The sequence below is a fragment of the Ictalurus punctatus genome, chromosome 11 (genome assembly GCF_001660625.3).
Source record: "Ictalurus punctatus breed USDA103 chromosome 11, Coco_2.0, whole genome shotgun sequence".
Classification (NCBI taxonomy): Eukaryota; Metazoa; Chordata; class Actinopteri; order Siluriformes; family Ictaluridae; genus Ictalurus; species Ictalurus punctatus.
This window is the reverse complement of record NC_030426.2, coordinates 1752699-1769903: the sequence shown is the minus strand read 5'-3', so window position 1 is coordinate 1769903 and position 17205 is coordinate 1752699. Positions and strand designations below refer to the sequence as shown.

The following is a 17205-nucleotide window of genomic DNA, read 5'->3' as shown; positions in this document are numbered from 1 at the left end:
TCACTTTGGTTGTTGAGGTAAGTATTCAGTAGTTTTCACCCTTTTGACCATATGGAGTAGGTATCTAATCCAATATATTCTGAATTTCTCATCTCTGACCCCATAGATCATAGGGCTCATGAAGCGTGGGATAATGTAGACCAGCAGAAAGTTAATGTAGCGTATCTCCAGACCATACTGTGGAAACAAGTGGATTAGAGGAGTCTGCATGGATGGCACCACAAAAGCCAGCATGCAGAGTAGCAGCTGCACACCATGAAGCAGCACCGTGTTCCGTGCCTTTTTCACAGACACCAGGTCAGTGGAGGCTGCTCGTGCTGTCAACATGATCTTGAAGTATGTGTAAAGCAAGCTCAAAAAGACAAAGGAAAAATAGACACTGTCAAAAGCACAGTTTTTGTAGTAGATGGAGCGATCACGAAAAAGCAGTGAATGGTCACAGAAGATAAAGCTTTCAAAAAAGGATGCAGGCTCCTTGGCAAGTGTTATAAAGAGGTCTGTGAGGGGGGGTGCAATACTTAAAACAAGGATAACCCCAATGATCCAGATGGTGCGCTGCACTGTGCACATGTACCCATAATGGAGGGGAAAGCAAATGGAGATGTAGCGCTCGATTGCCATCCCGGCAAGGATGAGGGGCGTAGAGCGTGTCGTCAGAACAGCGGTCATGATAAATGGGCAACAGGCAGAAACCAGGATCTTGGAGAAAGCATAACTCACCTGAGGAAAGGATGGATGTTTTAAAAATGAAGAACATTACAAACCAATTCTGTACAATTCTGAATGCGCTCTGTTTTCAGCAGTGCACATTCAATAACAAACAGATTTTCAGATAAGCACAGTACAGACTGAACAGATAAATTTGGACTTTGTTTTGAAGTAAACACACTGATAGAGACAGACTGAGAGATGCTTTGAGCACAACGTCTACAATAGCATCACAAATGGTTTAACTGGCTTGCCTAAAAACATTGCTTTAACATTCTATGATTTAGTGTATTTTCAGTCTATACTCAACGTTTGTTCATGATGTCAGTTAGGCAATAGTAATTATATTGGTGTGGCAATACTTATAAGATCCTAGAACATAAATATCATTAAAATTCAATATAATCATGAAAATTTTTTCATTTGTTCATATATTTGGTCACCTGCTTACAGGTGTGCACTCTCTTGTTATTCATATATTTATTATGCTAAATAGTTTACTATTATTGACAAAAGAAGGCCCATAAAGTTTTCTGAAAGTCTACAGGTTTTTGTAATGGCCTACATGAACTGGAGGAGTTGATGGAAACTTGGTTTAAACACTTACCACATACAGACCTGTTACAAGTGTCAGCTGGACTGCATCATTAATGACCATGTAAATAAACATTATGTAGCGTGGGTCCTCGTAGAAAAAGCTGTGTCTAAAGAACGTGGATGTCATGGTACCATTGAGGATGCTGAGGGCCAGCCACACTAGCATGGCCATTATGTTTTTGGTAAGTGCACTGCTAAAGCTGTCCCTTGGAGTAACATTCTGAGGCAGGCTGAGGTTGAAGTTTCCATATGTAGAGCCAGCAGGAGAGTTCATAATCTGAAAGTGTTATGAAAAATGAGGAGACACGGCTATAAATGTTGCAACGATACATTCACACAAACATTTCAATAGACCCATTAATATTTTTAAATAACAATATACAGATTACATAGATTTTTATAAATAGCTAAAATGCAAACAATTTTACATGATTAAAATAAATAGCAAAATCAAAAACAAACAAAGCAAATTACAAAAATAAGCATATATATATATATATATATATATATATATATATATATATATATATATATATATATATATATATATATATCCACTAGTTCATTCCATGGATCTAGAAAATCTGTGGTAGACTCTTAACCATTTGTGTCATTGGTCTGTTCTGTCTACAGGTTCAAACTGGCTCTTATATAGAGTGACTTTGTAATTAATGAACATGGTTGATGGGTGAAGGGTGTAAGAATTCTATAGGGATCATCTCAACCTTGCTCAGCACAACCTTATGTCTCAGAAGAAAAAGTAAGCTATATAATTTCCATCAGTATGTGAGCTGAAAGATGTAGTTGGATTCTTTCCATTGTAAAAAGTGTAAGGTGGGTGTAGGAACAAGGTAAAGATGCAAATGCATATTCAATGTTTATTAGGATTAATTTAAGAATAAACAGAGACTGTGTGATTCAGAGTACTGTAAATAGCTTCACACTAGCTAATGTTAAAGGAAGTTCCAAAATTGAAACTGCTAAAACTTTGGAGAGTAAAATATTAGTGCTTTACTTAAGGACTACATGACAACTGACGAACAGTTATGGGTTTTCATTATATCTCTTCTTACTGTTCATATTAACAGTATGGTATGTAATTTTAATACTTTCTGGAGCATCACTTTTCAGGATTCATGTGTTAAGGAAAACATCCTCAAAGAGCATATATTGTGAACTGGACCGGCCCAGATTAAAAGAGAGTGGTGCCCACAGGGTGAGCGGGCAGTGCGGGGATAAAAAATAATAATAAATTGGACTCGACGCGGAAACCTCTGCTTCACTGCTGCTCACTTCCGGTGTAAAATTTTTTGCAGTGCAGAGCTTACAGAGATTACAAACTGCAGTTTTGTCATCGTTCCACACAAGAGACATCTTCTTTACACACCACATGAAATCGATGTGTTTTCCCGCCCTCTTTTTATTGACAGGATATAATCGGCTCTGATCGTCAGATGTTTTTAAACTATCGGCCAATGGCTGATAGCATGAAAAATAGGTATCCGGGTGAAATCCTCCGTCGCATCTGAATCCTCTGCAAGAAACACAAAACAAATTATTATGCATGCCTCGTGAGCCCTCTCTCCCTTTGCTAGCGGAGGATGGCCCTTTTATACTCTCTCGTCGGCTGCTAGATGGTGGAGAGCGGCCGCGCTGATCATTAGCCGCCAGACGTATGTGTGTCAGTGGCCCCGCCTGGCAGCCAAGTGCTCTCTGGCTGTCCAAAACATTGATGGTGCTGAAGCAGACCTGTCTCTTCAGCACCATAGTGGCAGTCGCGGGAGAAGCGCTCTTTCCCTTTTGTGCCCCAGCCGCCAGTCTGTCGTCACAATATATATATATATATATATATATATATATATATATATATATATATATATAGAGAGAGAGAGAGAGAGAGAGAGAGAGAGAGAGTTAGTATAAACGGTTAATTTTGTATCTGTTTGCATCTCTACCAGTAAATAATATATATAGAACATATAACAAGGTCTAGTCGTTATCTTAATCATTTGGTGCCCACCATTGGCTGGTGCCCTTGGGCACTTGCCAAATCCCATACATGGATACTCCGGCCTTGGAACTGGAATGTGTTTTCAGAGGTCTAGAAGACAGTTTTATCTGTGTGTTGACCTTGGGTTAGCAACCTGGGTAAGATGTTTTAAGAAAGAGCTTTTTTACTTTAGGGAAGATGGTTGAGGACTGAACATTGAAGGAACTACACCTAGTTGAGGACTGAACAGTGAAGGGATAACACCTGAGAATGTACATGGAATTTCAATAAAACTATTCCTCCCTTCCAAGTTTGTGCCTGCTCGGATCTTTCTTAAGAAGAAAACGAGAAAATTACTTCACAGTCCAACACAACTGTATATAACACCAGAGTCAAGTGCCAAATTCTGGTTGACATAAAAATATTATGGGCTAATGTAAGCGTTACAATGCGCAGTCAAACAATTCCTGAATTCTCTCACTCATATTTTTCTCTCTCGCTTATTCCTTTTTTTTTTTTTTAAAGGGATAGAACAGTCCAGAGATTTGTTTAGAAAAAATACAGAGGAAATGAAGTATCTTTTTGTTTCTTTACACAAACAACCGACATGCAGATAATACGGCTGACGGCACAATTCACAGGTGCCATATATATATCACGTGACGCGCTTAACTGCCATGTCATCTGATCACGTCAGACCTATAAATAGGCATTATTTTGCACAAGCTTCAGATGCCGGTTGCATGCAAGAGCACTCCCAGTGTTATGCTAAACGTGGAGTTCCCATTGAAAGGTAACAGCCGTCGTGTTCTCCAGGCCAAAGAGGAAAAGGACCATCAAAGCTGTTATCAGTGTCAGGTCCAAAAGACAGCATCTGTCATTGTATGGGGGTATGTCAGTGCCCATGGCATGAGTAAATTGCACATCTGTGAGGGCACCATTAATGCGGAAAGATATGTACATATTTTGGAGCAACATATGCTGCCATCCAGAGCAGGACAACGCCAAACCACATTCTGCCCCGATTATAAGCACATGGTTGCATAAGCAGAGAGTGTGGGTGCTAGCATGGCCTTCCTGCAGTCCAGACCTGTCTCCGATTGAGAATGGGGTGCATTATGAAGCGTCAAATAACCCACTGAAGGCACCATACATTTGTGCAGCTGAAGAAATGCATAATGGATGAATGGGGAAAAATTCCACTTGCTAAACTTAACCAACTGGTGTCATCAGTGTTAATAATGTGTTTTCAAAACAGGGTGAGCTGAATTTTCAAATGACACGTTTTTATTTTTATTTTTTGCATTTTCCATATGGTACCAACTTTTTTGGAACTGGGTTTTTTTGTAACTGCAGGAAGGGGAATGCAGTGTGTGGAACTGTCCATGGGCAATCAGCTGCGTGTGCACCCGCTCTGCCAATAATGGAGGGGAAGGAGATCAGCATGGTAAGTGTGTGTGTGTGTGTGTGTGTGTGTGTGTGTGTGTGTGTGTGTGTGTGTGTGTGTGTGTGTGTGTGTGTGTGTGTGTGTGTGTGTGTGTGTGGTGCCATAAGTATGTGTGTGCTGTGCCCAGCGGAGATGAAATCAAAGCTAGACTAGTCACAACCAGAACTGCAAACCCTGTTCAGTCTAATACACACTTGAATAGAATTTTTCAACAACATGAAGTTGGTTAAAAGGTCTTCCCAAGTAACACACTATGCCAAAATAGAATGAAATTCCAGAAATAATGAGGAAGAAGGTCTGTCAGTCTGGGAAGGTTTACAAAGCTATTTCAAAGGCTCTGGGACTCCAAAGAACCACAGTAAGAGTCATTATCTCCAAATGGAAAACTCAGCAGAGCAGTGAACCTTGCCAGAAGTAGCTGACCTTTCAAAAATCCTCCAAGAGCACAGCAACTACTCATCCAGTAAGTCACAAAAGAGCCAAGAACAACATCAAAGGAACTACTGGCCTCTCTTGCATCAATAAAGGTCAAAAGGTCAACTATCTGACACCACCTCAGTCAAATTGCACATATCAGGCCCTATACCAACAATCACATACTTCACTGTTCATGACTCCACTATCAGAACGACACAGGGCAAAAATGGCATCCATGGAAGAACACTGAGGTAAAAACCACTGTTAACTCATAAGAACATTAAGGCTCATCTGAATTTTGCCAAAACCCACCTTGATGGTCCTCAATCCTTATAAGACTGATAGGATAAACCAGTAGAAATAAACCTTAGAAGACTGCTCTGTGGAATGATGAGTCGAATGTTGAACTGTTTGGAAGACAGGGGTCCCATTACATATGGCATAAACCAAACACAGAATTCCACAAAAAGAACATCATACCTACAGTCAAGCATGGTGGTGGAAGTGTGCTGGTGTGGGGCTGCTTTACTATTTCAGGGCCTGGGCAACTTGCAATAATTGAGGGAAACATGAATTCTGCTCTCTACCAGATAATCTTAAATGAGAATGTCTGGTCTTCAGTCTGTAGGTTGAAACTCAAGAGAAGCTGGATTATGCAGTGAGACCATTATCCAAAGCATAGGAGTAAGTCCTAATCCTAGAAGTAAGTGAACGACTGACCTCCAGTTAAGCATTTAGTTGCAGTCATTGCTGCTAAGGTGGCACAACCAGATTTAAAATTTAAGGGGGCAATTAGTTTTTCACATGGGTGATAGGTGTTCGATAACTTTTTTTTTGCTTCAATAAAAAAATAAAATCTGTATTGTGTGTTTATTCAGGTTGTATTTGTTTTATGTTGTATTTCACTTGAAGATCTAAAATAGTTTAGTATGAGATACACAAAAACAAAAGAAATGCTTTTTCACAGCAACATATGCGTTTGCACTTTAAACTGATTTGATTTTGCTATGGATGGGTTGTTTTCAACATTACACTGTTTTTTTTTTATTTTCTTGGCTTTAATATAATAGCCTAATAGCATAAATTATTTATTATGAAAAGTTTTGAAAGAAAAGTGTTTCACTAAAGTTTTCTAGGTTCACAGTGTTTGTGTTTCTCAGTCAGGCATATGGATTGTGTGTGTGTGCACATAAATCAGTTACGTTGGGTTCTGCTAGGTCACTCTTGATAAAGGCTGATGTAAGTGTATGTACCCACTGGAGTTCTACTTCTGGTTGGAACCATGAACGGTGTTAGTTGCCATTCATTTATAATGATTTGTGAAATCATCCAAGTGGAAGCAATAAATAACATTAGATGATGTGTACTTTTTATAGTGTTGAAATTTACTAATAAAAAGAAACCTGCTATTACATTTACTAATTTTTGAATGATAATAATCCTTGGCTCCATATAAACCATACTAAACTATGCTTATTTAAATTTACTAAGATGTTTATGTTATAACATAGCCTAAGCTACTTAAAAAACATTGGGGTTACGCATATAACCCTGTTCCCTGAGAAGGGAACGAGACGTTGCATTTAGCATAACAGTATGAGTATGGGAGCGCCTTGCGTGCGTGACCAGTATCTGAAGCTTGTGCAAAATCATGCCTCTACTTATAGGTCTGCCATGATCAGGTGACGTGGCAATTAAGCGCATAGCACGATATATATATGGCACCTGTGAAGCACGCCGCCAGCCTCTATTATCTGAAGCGAAGACACAATTCACAGGCCTGCCCTGGTATGACAATGCTATGCAACGTCTCGTTCCTTTCTCAGGGAACAGGGTAACCCCGACGTTCCCTTTCAAAGGGAACTTCGATGTTGCATTTAGCATAACAGTATGGGAACTGGAATACTCACTCAGTCATAATGAGGGTACGGCCTATTCAAAAATACCCAAGCCCGAGGGTCACTGTAAGACACTCGAGCCCCGGGTGGAATGAATATCCAGGCTGTAATAACGAATGAATGTGTGTGGCGTAGACCACCCTGCAGCCGCACACACATCCTGCAAGGATACCCCTTTCAACAAAGCCTTTGAGGAGGCGACTGCCCTAGTGGAATGAGCTCTTATGCCCAGAGGCGTGGCGAGACCACGTGCCTCGTAAGCCATAGAGATTGCTTCCACTATCCAGTTAGAGATGCTCTGCTTTGACACAGCATCACCTTTACTGTTGCCACCAAAGAAGAATAGCAGCTGCTCCGACTTACACCACTGGCAGGAGCGGTGGACGTAAGTACAGAGAGCCATTACTGGACGCAGCAGGTGCATCCTCTCTTGTTCCGGTGTGAGGAATGGAGGAGGGCAGAAAGCCTGCAACACCACAGGGTGGGCAGCCGATGTAGGCACTTTAGGAATATAATCTGGCCTAAGATACAGGAAGGCCATGGCTAGTCCAGGGGCAAAGTCAAGGCAGGAGGGGGCAACCGAGAGAGCTTGTAGATCTCCCACTCGCTTGAGAGATGTCAGGGACAGTAGAAGAGCTACTTTTAGAGTCAGAAGCTTCCCAGAGGCTGACTCTAAGGGCTCAAATGGGGCCCCTGACAGACCTTCCAAGATCACAGAAAGGTCCCAGGAAGGTATTCGCGCCCTGCAGATGGGCCTCAGCTGTCTGACACCACGCATGAACGTCGAAGTTAGAGGGTGTTGCCCCACAGAGGCTCCATCAACAGGGCTGTGGCTGGTCGAAATGGCGGCCACGTAAACCCTGATTGTAGAAGGAGCCAAATCTCCTGAGAAATGTTCTTGTAAGAACTCCAGGACTGTAGCTATTGTGCAATTCACTGGGTCTAGCTGACGTTCCTCACACCACAAGACAAAAAGCCACCACTTGAGCGTGTACAGTTTCCTTGTGGATGGTGCTCTAGCATTTAACATGGTCTCTACAACCTCAGTTATGAGACCAGAATCTATGAGCTGGTGCCCCTCAGGGGCCAGACCCACAGTTTCCACAGTTCTGGCCGAGGGTGATAAATCAGCCCTCCCGCTTGAGACAGTAGGTCCCTGCGGATGGGAATCTCCCAAGGAGTGCCGTCGAGCAAGGACATTATCTCCGAGATATTCGAGCTGGCCAATAAGGTGCTACTAGCAGCAAACGTAGACGGTCTTGGCGAACTCTCGCTAGAACTTATGGGAGCAGAGCGATTGGGGGGAAGGCATATAGACGTGACCTAGGCTATGTGTGCACCATGGCGTCCAGCCCCAATGGTGCAGGAGGAGTGAGTGCGAACCACAGCGGGCAGTGTGTTGTCTCCTCAGAGGCGAACACATCCACTTCCACTTGTCCGAACCTCCGCCATATGGACTCCACCACTTGTGGATGGAGCCTCCCACCCCTGGGCTTCAACCCCTGCCTCAACAGCACATCTGCCCCTACATTCCGGCTGCCAGAATGTACATTGCACTCACAAGAACTTTCCCTCTGCCCAGAGAAGGATTAGTTGCTCCTGCCTGAACAGGGGGCGTGAACGTAACCCTCCCTGGTGGTTGATATATGAGACCACAGCTGTGTTGTCTGACACAACTAGCATATTGTGACCTCTCAATTGAGGAAGAAAGAACTTCAGTGCTAGGAATACGGCCCACATCTCTAGGAGATTTATATGCCACTCCAGATGAGGGCCACTCCAAAGACCGTGATCTGGACAGCCATTTAAGACTGCACCCCAGCCACTGAGGGCACCCCTAGAGTGTGACCCGAGGCTAGGAACTGCGGGCACCTCCAAATATTCAGAGCACGTAGGCATCGCCACGTGACACTGATTACTCTCAGAGGTTTCATCCTCGACTTTTCAGCCACCACTGAAACGGTCTCATGTGCAATAGGCCCAACGGAATGATGTTGGCTGCTGCTGCCATAAGGCCCAACAGCCTCTTGTAAAGGCTGGAGAGGATGCCCAGACCTAGCTTTATCTTGCTCAAAGTTGATAGGATCGATTTTACGCGTGTTGGGGATAGAAACGCCCTCATCAAAGTAGAATCCCATATAACCCCTAGAAAAGTTGTCCTCTGCCCTGGAGAAAGCATACTTTTCTTGAGGTTCAACCTGACCCCAAGCTCCTCATGTGGGCGAGAACAACATCTCAATGTTGAACCGCCTGTTCCCTGGATCATGCTAGAATTAACCAGTCATCCAGGTAGTTTAGTACACGTATGCCCCGGAGTCGCAAGGGAGCCAGAGCAGCATCCATGCACTTTGTGAAGGTACGAGGGGATAAAGCTAGCCCAAAGAGAGGAACCGAAACTGGTATGTGTTTTCTCCAAACGCAAACCTCAGGAACTTCCTGTGACTGGGCCATATTCCTATGTGGAAATATGCATCTTTCAGATCTATCGTCACAAACCAGTCCTCAAACTGAATCTGTGGCACGATAAGTTTGAGCGTCAGCATCTTGAACCTGTATGTCCGAAGAGTACGATTCACATGATGCAGAGCTAAAATTGGCTGCATACTCCCATCTTTTTTGCAGACCAGGAAATAACGGCTGTAAAAACCTCCCTCCATTAGGGAACGGGTACAAGTTCTATGGCCCCTTTGTCCAAAAGGGAACTTATTTCCTGCGCTAACATTGGGCTCTGCTCTGTGCTGAGCACACCTCTGAACTGTACCCGGTAACCCTTTTCTATGGTAGACAGAACCCATGGGGACACATTTTAGTAGTTTCCATGCTGCCAAATGGTCTTTCAGTGATGTTAGCTTTTCCACATTTCGTTGGAGGGAAAGCATCAGATTTCCGTTGCCCTGTGACAGCTCGCTGACCAGAGAAGACTGAAAACATTGGATGGCCTTGGCCAGGGCAGGCCCTACAGTAGCACTGGGGGCTAGTTGCCCTAGCAGTCTCATGTCCCCTGATACGACCCTCCGTGGCCCATCAGGACCGTTCCTTACTTGCCTGCTTTGCTTTTATGTTCATTCTTAGATCAGGCCTCTTAGCAGGCTGTGGCTGTGGCCGCCCGGTCCCCCTGGATTTCTGCGGGGGGGGCAGGCCGCCACACTCGTCTTCTGCGTCTCCCTCGCACCAGCGCTGGCCTGGGCTCCACTCATGGAAGCCCGTGCGAACTCGACACGACGGGGAAGGAACTGGCTGAACACCGCCGTTTGCTGTTTTGCCTCACAAAACCTGTCGGCGATGGCATTGGCCGCGCCGCCAAACAGGCCGGAAGATTTAACAGGGCGTTCTGCAAGGAGACCTTATCTTTGTCCCCCATCCCTGAGAGGTTGAGCCATAGGTGCCTCTCTGCCACAACCAGGCTAACCATTGAATGGCCGATATGGCGGGCCATTTGTTTGGTTGCCCGGAGAGATAAATCTGTGGCGCGGTTCAGCTCTGCCACTGCCTTGGGCCCAATTCCCTCACCAGTATCTAGCTCACTCAGCAGGTCTGCTTGGTAGGCCTGCAACACTGACATTGTATGCAGGGACCCATAAGCAAGACCCGCTGCCGCATAGGCTTTGCCCACCAACGCCGAAGTGGCTTTACATGGCTTCGAAGGTAAACTTGGCCTCCCTAAATTACCTGCAGTTGATGGAGAGAGGTGGCTCGCAAGCGCCTCATCCCCCTTTGGCATCGCTACATAGCCGTGCTGCTCACTCCCCATGATAGCTGAGTAATCAGATGTTGCGGGGTTATAAACACGGCTCGTGTATGGTTTTCTCCAGAAGCGTAATATTTCTTCATGCACTTCTGGAAAAAAGGGGAGTTTTCTGCGGTGTGAGGGAGCTTTATATTTATTTTCACTGGAGAGGAAGTGCTCATCCAGCCTGCTACAAGCCACTTCCTCTTCCCCGGGCCAGTCTATATTCAACTTTTGAACTGCCCTAGTGATTACCTCAAGCAGCTCTTTATATGCTTGAGAGCCGCTGTCGCTTTTTGGTGCAATGGCACCCTCTACCGACTCCTCGGAGTCAGCGAGTGTGTTTTAGCTTTCCATAGGGGAAGGAGGAGTTGCGACGCGAGCTCTAAGGTCAGGCGGACAGCCAGACCCGGAAGACAGAGCAAGAGATAGAGCAGCACTCGTCTCCGGCTCCTCTTCCAAATCCATACAAGAACCCCAGGACCTGAGCAGGCTGGCTGCCTCGGCAGCGGCTGGCCCAGATCCGCGAGGCTCTGAAACCCAACTCCCTTCGGACGAGAAGAGAGCTAGCCGAGAGCGTAATTGCCTAATCGTGAAACGTTCACAATGCTGACAGTCAGACCCCTCGAGGGCTCTACACCCAAACACTTCATGCAGAAAGCATGTCTGTCTCCTCCCGTGATGAAACGGGAGCAAGGCGTAACAGACTTCCTGAAATCCCTCTCGCTCATTCTTTCACTCTCTTTTCTTTTCTTTTTCTAAAAAAAGGGATAGAAAAGTTGAGAGATATTGAGAAATATAGAGTAGAAATTAAGCGTTTCTTTTTCTTTTGTCACACAAACAACAGACATGCAGTCTCGCTGAAGATAATAAGGCTGGCGTCGTGCTTCACAGGTGCCATATATATATATATATCATGCGACGCACTTAATTGCCACGTCACCTGATCATGGCAGGCCTATAAGTAGAGGCATGATTTTACACAAGCTTCAGATACTGGTCACGCGCGCAAGGCGCTCCCATACTCATACTGTTATGCTAAATGCAACGTTGAAGTTCCCTTTGAAAGGGAACATCACTTACTTATTTGAGCAGAAATCCACAAAGAGTTTCTGTCGGAAACTCTCTATTCTCTATTCCCTCAGATATGTATAAGTATGTTTAGGTTATAGTTTAATTCCTGTCTCATGAACTTTTCAGACTTGTCTGTTGTGTACGTGCCAGTTAATATGTCACCATAGGAACTTCCTGTGTCTGTTAAGCGAACAGATACCATATATGTTCAGAAACCTGTACATTCTTGTATTGCCTAAGATGTTTTTCACGTATGTGGCCAGACAGTTCAACTGCCATATTATTTCCACACAGTAGTGCGCCTACCCCGGCTATTTGTACCTCTGTATATGTCTATATAAACCTCTGTGAAATCTGCATTAAACCAGATGTCTATTTGAACTGTTCTGGTTGCCAGTGTGTTCATTTAGACTCTCCAGGCCTGCATACTCTACGTGGTAAACCCCATGTGCTAGTTTTTCTTTTGAGTAAATGAACCAACAGGCTGAAAAGGCTGACGGAGAAAAAGGGGATAATAGAAGCTGTTATTTGCTTTATCCTAACAGTTTCTCAAACCAGGATTTAGCTAAGGCATCATTACACACCTTGAGGTTTACAAACTGATCTGCTCTTCCTCTTCTACTCCCTCTTTTTTTTTTTTTTTTTTTTTTTTTTTTTTTTTTACCAAGTCACTTACTTGGAGTTGGACTCTCTTCTTCACGGGTTGCAATAGTGTTTCTGTTGTTCTTGAGCTCGTTCCACATTCCTGTGTACAGATCTCATCAACTCCCCAAATCTCTCCAGCAGTGGGTATGCAAGACTTTTAGGATCAGGCTTTCACCCAGTGGAAGTAAAACCTGTGCTTACCTGCCAAGCAGAATCAGTAGCAAAACTAAACTGCTAGCCATCAATGTTGATTGTTGATATTGGTCATTCACATACAAGGAAATCATAGTTCTGAGAGTATGATTGATGTGTTCAGTGAGGTTGATTTGTGGATGAGCTGAAGTGGTAAGTTTTTGGATGACTCCACATTGCTTGCAGATCGTATTGATGAGATGTGAGGTGAACTGAATTCCTCTGTCAGACACTAAATAGACCGTCGTTCCCCACCTTCAACTAAGATGTGAGAAATCTGAGGTACCTTGGCTACAGGCAAGGGAAATGTTGTGGATAAAAATGACATGAAATAAACACGAGGGAGGTTGAGTATGAGTAAAAATGTAATTTTATTGGTAATTCACAGGACGGGTGGGTGCGTAGTCTGGAGGAGAGTAAGAGGGGGAAGAAAATGGGGTGCGTCCTGGGGACATGGGGAAATCAGGGTGGGTGAAGTGAACGGACCACTGAGAGTCGGGCGGACTGGTGGGTGAGAAGAGGGACGGATGGTCGTGGCCCGGATCAGAGAAGACAACATCATCATCCTCGGATTGGAAGCTAGAGGGGGGTTCTGGGTCTGACTGTGTAGAGGCGTCAACACGCACGTTCGTGGGGCAGATTCTGTACCGAAGAAGAGGGGGGAACCCCGGATCTCTATTCTTAGGGGGGTTGCTGCGAAGATAGTTAAGTAGCATCATGATATCAGCAGTGAGATGCACAAGCTGGTAATGAGTGTCCAGATCCAGGTCCAAATCCTGATCCAGGTCCAGTAACGGAGAGAGAGGGGACTGACGACGGGCACCGGCACCTAGACACATAGAAGCGGGATTAGGCGGACATTGACAGATTGGAATTACGAGCAATTTAAGAGCAGTAATAGTCAAAAAAGTCAAAAAGAAGTGTACGAGCTGAGGAGTGCTAAAAACACACACACACACACACACTCGTACAGTCAAGGACGGGCAAGTAGACACAACATACATACACACACACTCTCTTCCTCATACACACACATGAATAACTTTAATAAAATCTTATAGTAATAGAGAAACTCTATAAAAAACAGAATAGTAGGATATGCAGGACAGTAGAACTGTAATGATATTAAGAAGTTGGAAGTACAGTAAACCGCTTTTCAAGTAGTATAAATATATATAAAATAAGATATATAGTGCAAATATGAAAATAAATTATAAACAAGAAATACAGGGAAAAAAGGAAAATATAACTTACTCATGATTCAGGTGGTGAAGATTCTCGTCTCGCAAGGAAAGCCTTAATTTTTAGAGAACCATGAAGAAAGCCAGTTATAAGGGTGGCTGGGTCAAACTGCCCCCCCCCCCCCCCCCCCCCCCACCCCTCGAGATAACGATAAGACCAAGGTCCCTCCCGGTTGTTTAGTCGTCTTGTCTACGTCATTTTTTTTACCTAGGGAATTGAGAATCCTGGTTTTTGACCCCCTAGGTAAATGAGAATCCTGGTTTTTGACAACCTAGGTAACTAGAAACTCTGGGTTTTTGTTTCCTGGGTTGTTGGAAATGCCTGGGTTCTGATTTTATGTGTAAATTAAAACCCCTGGTTTCAATTCTATGGGTAAGTGAAATAGGCCTTTTCTGGAAACCTATGGGTTATCTAGTGTGTAAATACAGTATAAATACTGGAGCTTAAGCTCAGGGTATTGGGATCACTTTTGAGAATTCTCATCGGTGTGGATCTCGTGTGGTGGAATGGAACAATAAAGCTGGACCCTTGCTTCTTCTCACTCACGGCTGGTGTATTTTTTCTATCTCCAACTGGGCTCAGAGGTAGATGTGAGTATTGGCTTCTAAGTTGAGTTTTAAATGTTTTTGGGTAATAGGCTAAATTCGAGCCAACAGAAACAATTCTACCCACTTTATATAATAAAGTGGGTAGAAATGTTAGTGACTCTTAGGAAATGGGCCCATAAGGTCTATTGACATCATAGACCTTATGGGCCAGTGCAGCGCAGTGTAGGCCAGTAATAAATGTCAACTAACCTCATTAGAGTTTTGAGTCCACCAAGATGTCCACTGAGTGGGTTATCATGAGCATAATGGATTAATTATTTTCACACGCATGTAGGAATGACAAGCTGTAATTTGATCCCTTTTTGTCCATCTGGAATACTGCAAAAGATAAATCCATTCTTTAACAGATAGTGTATTCGTGAGGGGTCGGTGCAAACAGATGACCTTCAAGGAGTGAAGCTTGTTCTCTCTCCTCTGCCTTTTTCCCCTCCACTTTTTTTTCTTTTACTGAGTTCTACTTAATTTATTTGAGATACTTTTATAAACATTAATTCCTTACTGATCTGTCTCAGTGAGAGGTTCGTTGCATTTTGCCAACTGTATACATAATATTCTTGTATTCCTCACTGATCCACAATGAGAGGTTCATCGAACTTCACCGTTCATGCATGGAAAACTCTTAGAAGAAATTTATTTGCAAATATGACAAATGGAGGATCAGTGAGTCAAGACAGGTGCCTAAATACAGCTATTTCTGCACTAAGCTGTCTTGAACGCCACAGACAAAAAGTTGCTGAACTCCAAGGGAGGATTTCCACACTCCATCAAATTAAGGAGGATGAATTGTTTCTGGACTCGTTGCTTGTACCATGCACTCAGGTGGCTGAATATGATGCCACTATTTCTTGGAACGGTTTAAGCACTAACCCAGAGATCTCAACTCAATGGGACAAACTAGGTGCAAAACCGAAGCTAATCCTGGATTAGCTATACACCCCTGGAGTGCCTCAGAGGGAACCTTGGTCTGTTGCACGGGGGAAGAGAAAGTTGACTAAGAACACCCTTAGACAAAGTTCTCCACCTCATCAACAACCTCTCGTACTTCAAAACCGGTCGGAGGTACTGTAAAAATCAGCTTTACTCATGGAGAAACTGTCAGTGGCTTCCTCCACTCCACACTCTAACTTGCCCAGGGAATGTGCTGCTGCACTACCAGAATCATCTCAGTCCAGTTGCGAAAAACCAGGCTGTTCTGGCAGAGGAAACAGCACCACAGCCTTGGGTAAGCACATCGCACCATCATCATCACAACTACAGAGGCTTAACCCCTCACAGACCTGTGGGTCACTGGCTCCGCACTCACCACCACACTAACTCATCTGACACTCAGCACTGAATCCTTACTCTATGCCGACAGAATGCACCAAAGCCCTTTGACAACACCACTCTGCTTGTTTGACACTCAATAATCAGGGATGTTGGAAACAAAAGAATTACAACCTTTTGTTTTTCCCAGGGGAACTGCATGCAACATCATGGAAATAATACCACAGATTCTTAGGAACAATCCAACAACTGATAAAATGATTGTGCATGTGGGTTCAAATGACATTTCTAAACAGCAGTCAGAAGTTTTAAAACAAGATTATCTTCGCCTTCTGGACTCTGTGAATTCCTCCTCGGTAAAATTGCATATATCAAGCCCGATACCAACAATCAGGCGGGGATCCAGCCACTTTAGTAGGCTACTGGGGCTAAACACCTGGCTGACCTCTACATGCGCTGCCCACACTGTTAGCCCAGATTTCATATCTACTTAACAATTTAATTACAACACACTTAAATTATTTAAGTTTGAGTGCATTACTAAAAAAATGTAAGTAGATTCTACTAATTTGTAGACATAGATCAATGTGTGAATAATTTTAAATAAAATGAATTAAAATTATTAAGTATTTGTCCTGACCAGGCCTCCCCACTGGTTAGCTGTTGTAGTCAGGGGAAGCCATTTTCTCGTGATTGCAAGTGAATTCGAGGAGCTGTTAGTAGTTATATCATACACTTTCTGTCAAACTGTCAATCAAAGTCAAACTGTCAATCAAATGTGTTTGATAATGTATGGCCCCTCTCTTTCCCTGACTGACAGGTCTGTAGGTACCCTTTAATTTATGACAGGTCTGGGGGGTAACCCTCTCCACTGTATCAGTGGGTCAATCTGGCTATTTTGTGTCTGATAGTGGTGGAGAGGGGTGTGTGGGGGGAATAGTCCCACTCCCAACAAAAGGTGTTTATGTTAATGAGTTTGTTTTTTTTTGGTTTGGGTGAAATACGTCTGAAAAGAAATAATGTTTTTATATGGGCATGTGTTTGTGTTACTGTGTGGGGTTATTTCGTTTGTGTAAACACATTGTTAGAAAAGCATGATGAATGAAATGTGTACATATATGAGTAGAATATTTGTTTTGTGAAATAAATGAAAACAAATGTTGATTACGTTTAGGGAGGCTGGTCTGCCTTTGAATAAAAAGTTTGGGAGGTAAAGCGTTTTTAAAAATAAGAATCTGTTTAAAAGAATCGCGTGAATTGCATACCTTCTAAAACATAAACCTTTAGGAACTAAAAATGGTTAAAAGAGCTGTTTAAAAAGAATAGCGCGTATTACATGACTTCTAAACAAAGATCCTTACGAGGTAAAAATGTTAAGTGCTGGCTAAAAGGAT

General features: G+C 43.4%; 2 protein-coding genes across 2 annotated transcripts; both read right to left on the bottom strand.

Annotated features, from left to right (window-relative positions):
* Positions 1-1507, bottom strand: LOC108271621 (odorant receptor 131-2-like). The gene is made up of 2 exons (XM_017479296.3): positions 1316-1507; positions 1-720 (listed from the first exon to the last, which is right to left on the bottom strand). The coding sequence occupies exons 1-2, from the start codon at positions 1475-1477 to the stop codon at positions 1-3; spliced, it is 882 nt and encodes a 293-aa protein (XP_017334785.2). The 5' UTR covers positions 1478-1507.
* Positions 1508-7157: 5650 nt separating this feature from the next.
* On the bottom strand, positions 7158-14050 carry LOC128634035 (uncharacterized; the record flags this gene model as incomplete). The annotated part of the gene is made up of 3 exons (XM_053683816.1): positions 13950-14050; positions 13253-13524; positions 7158-8111 (listed from the first exon to the last, which is right to left on the bottom strand). Coding segments are annotated over exons 1-3 (1230 nt in total), but the record flags the coding sequence as incomplete, so codon positions are not given.
* Between the last annotated feature and the right edge of the window lie 3155 nt (positions 14051-17205).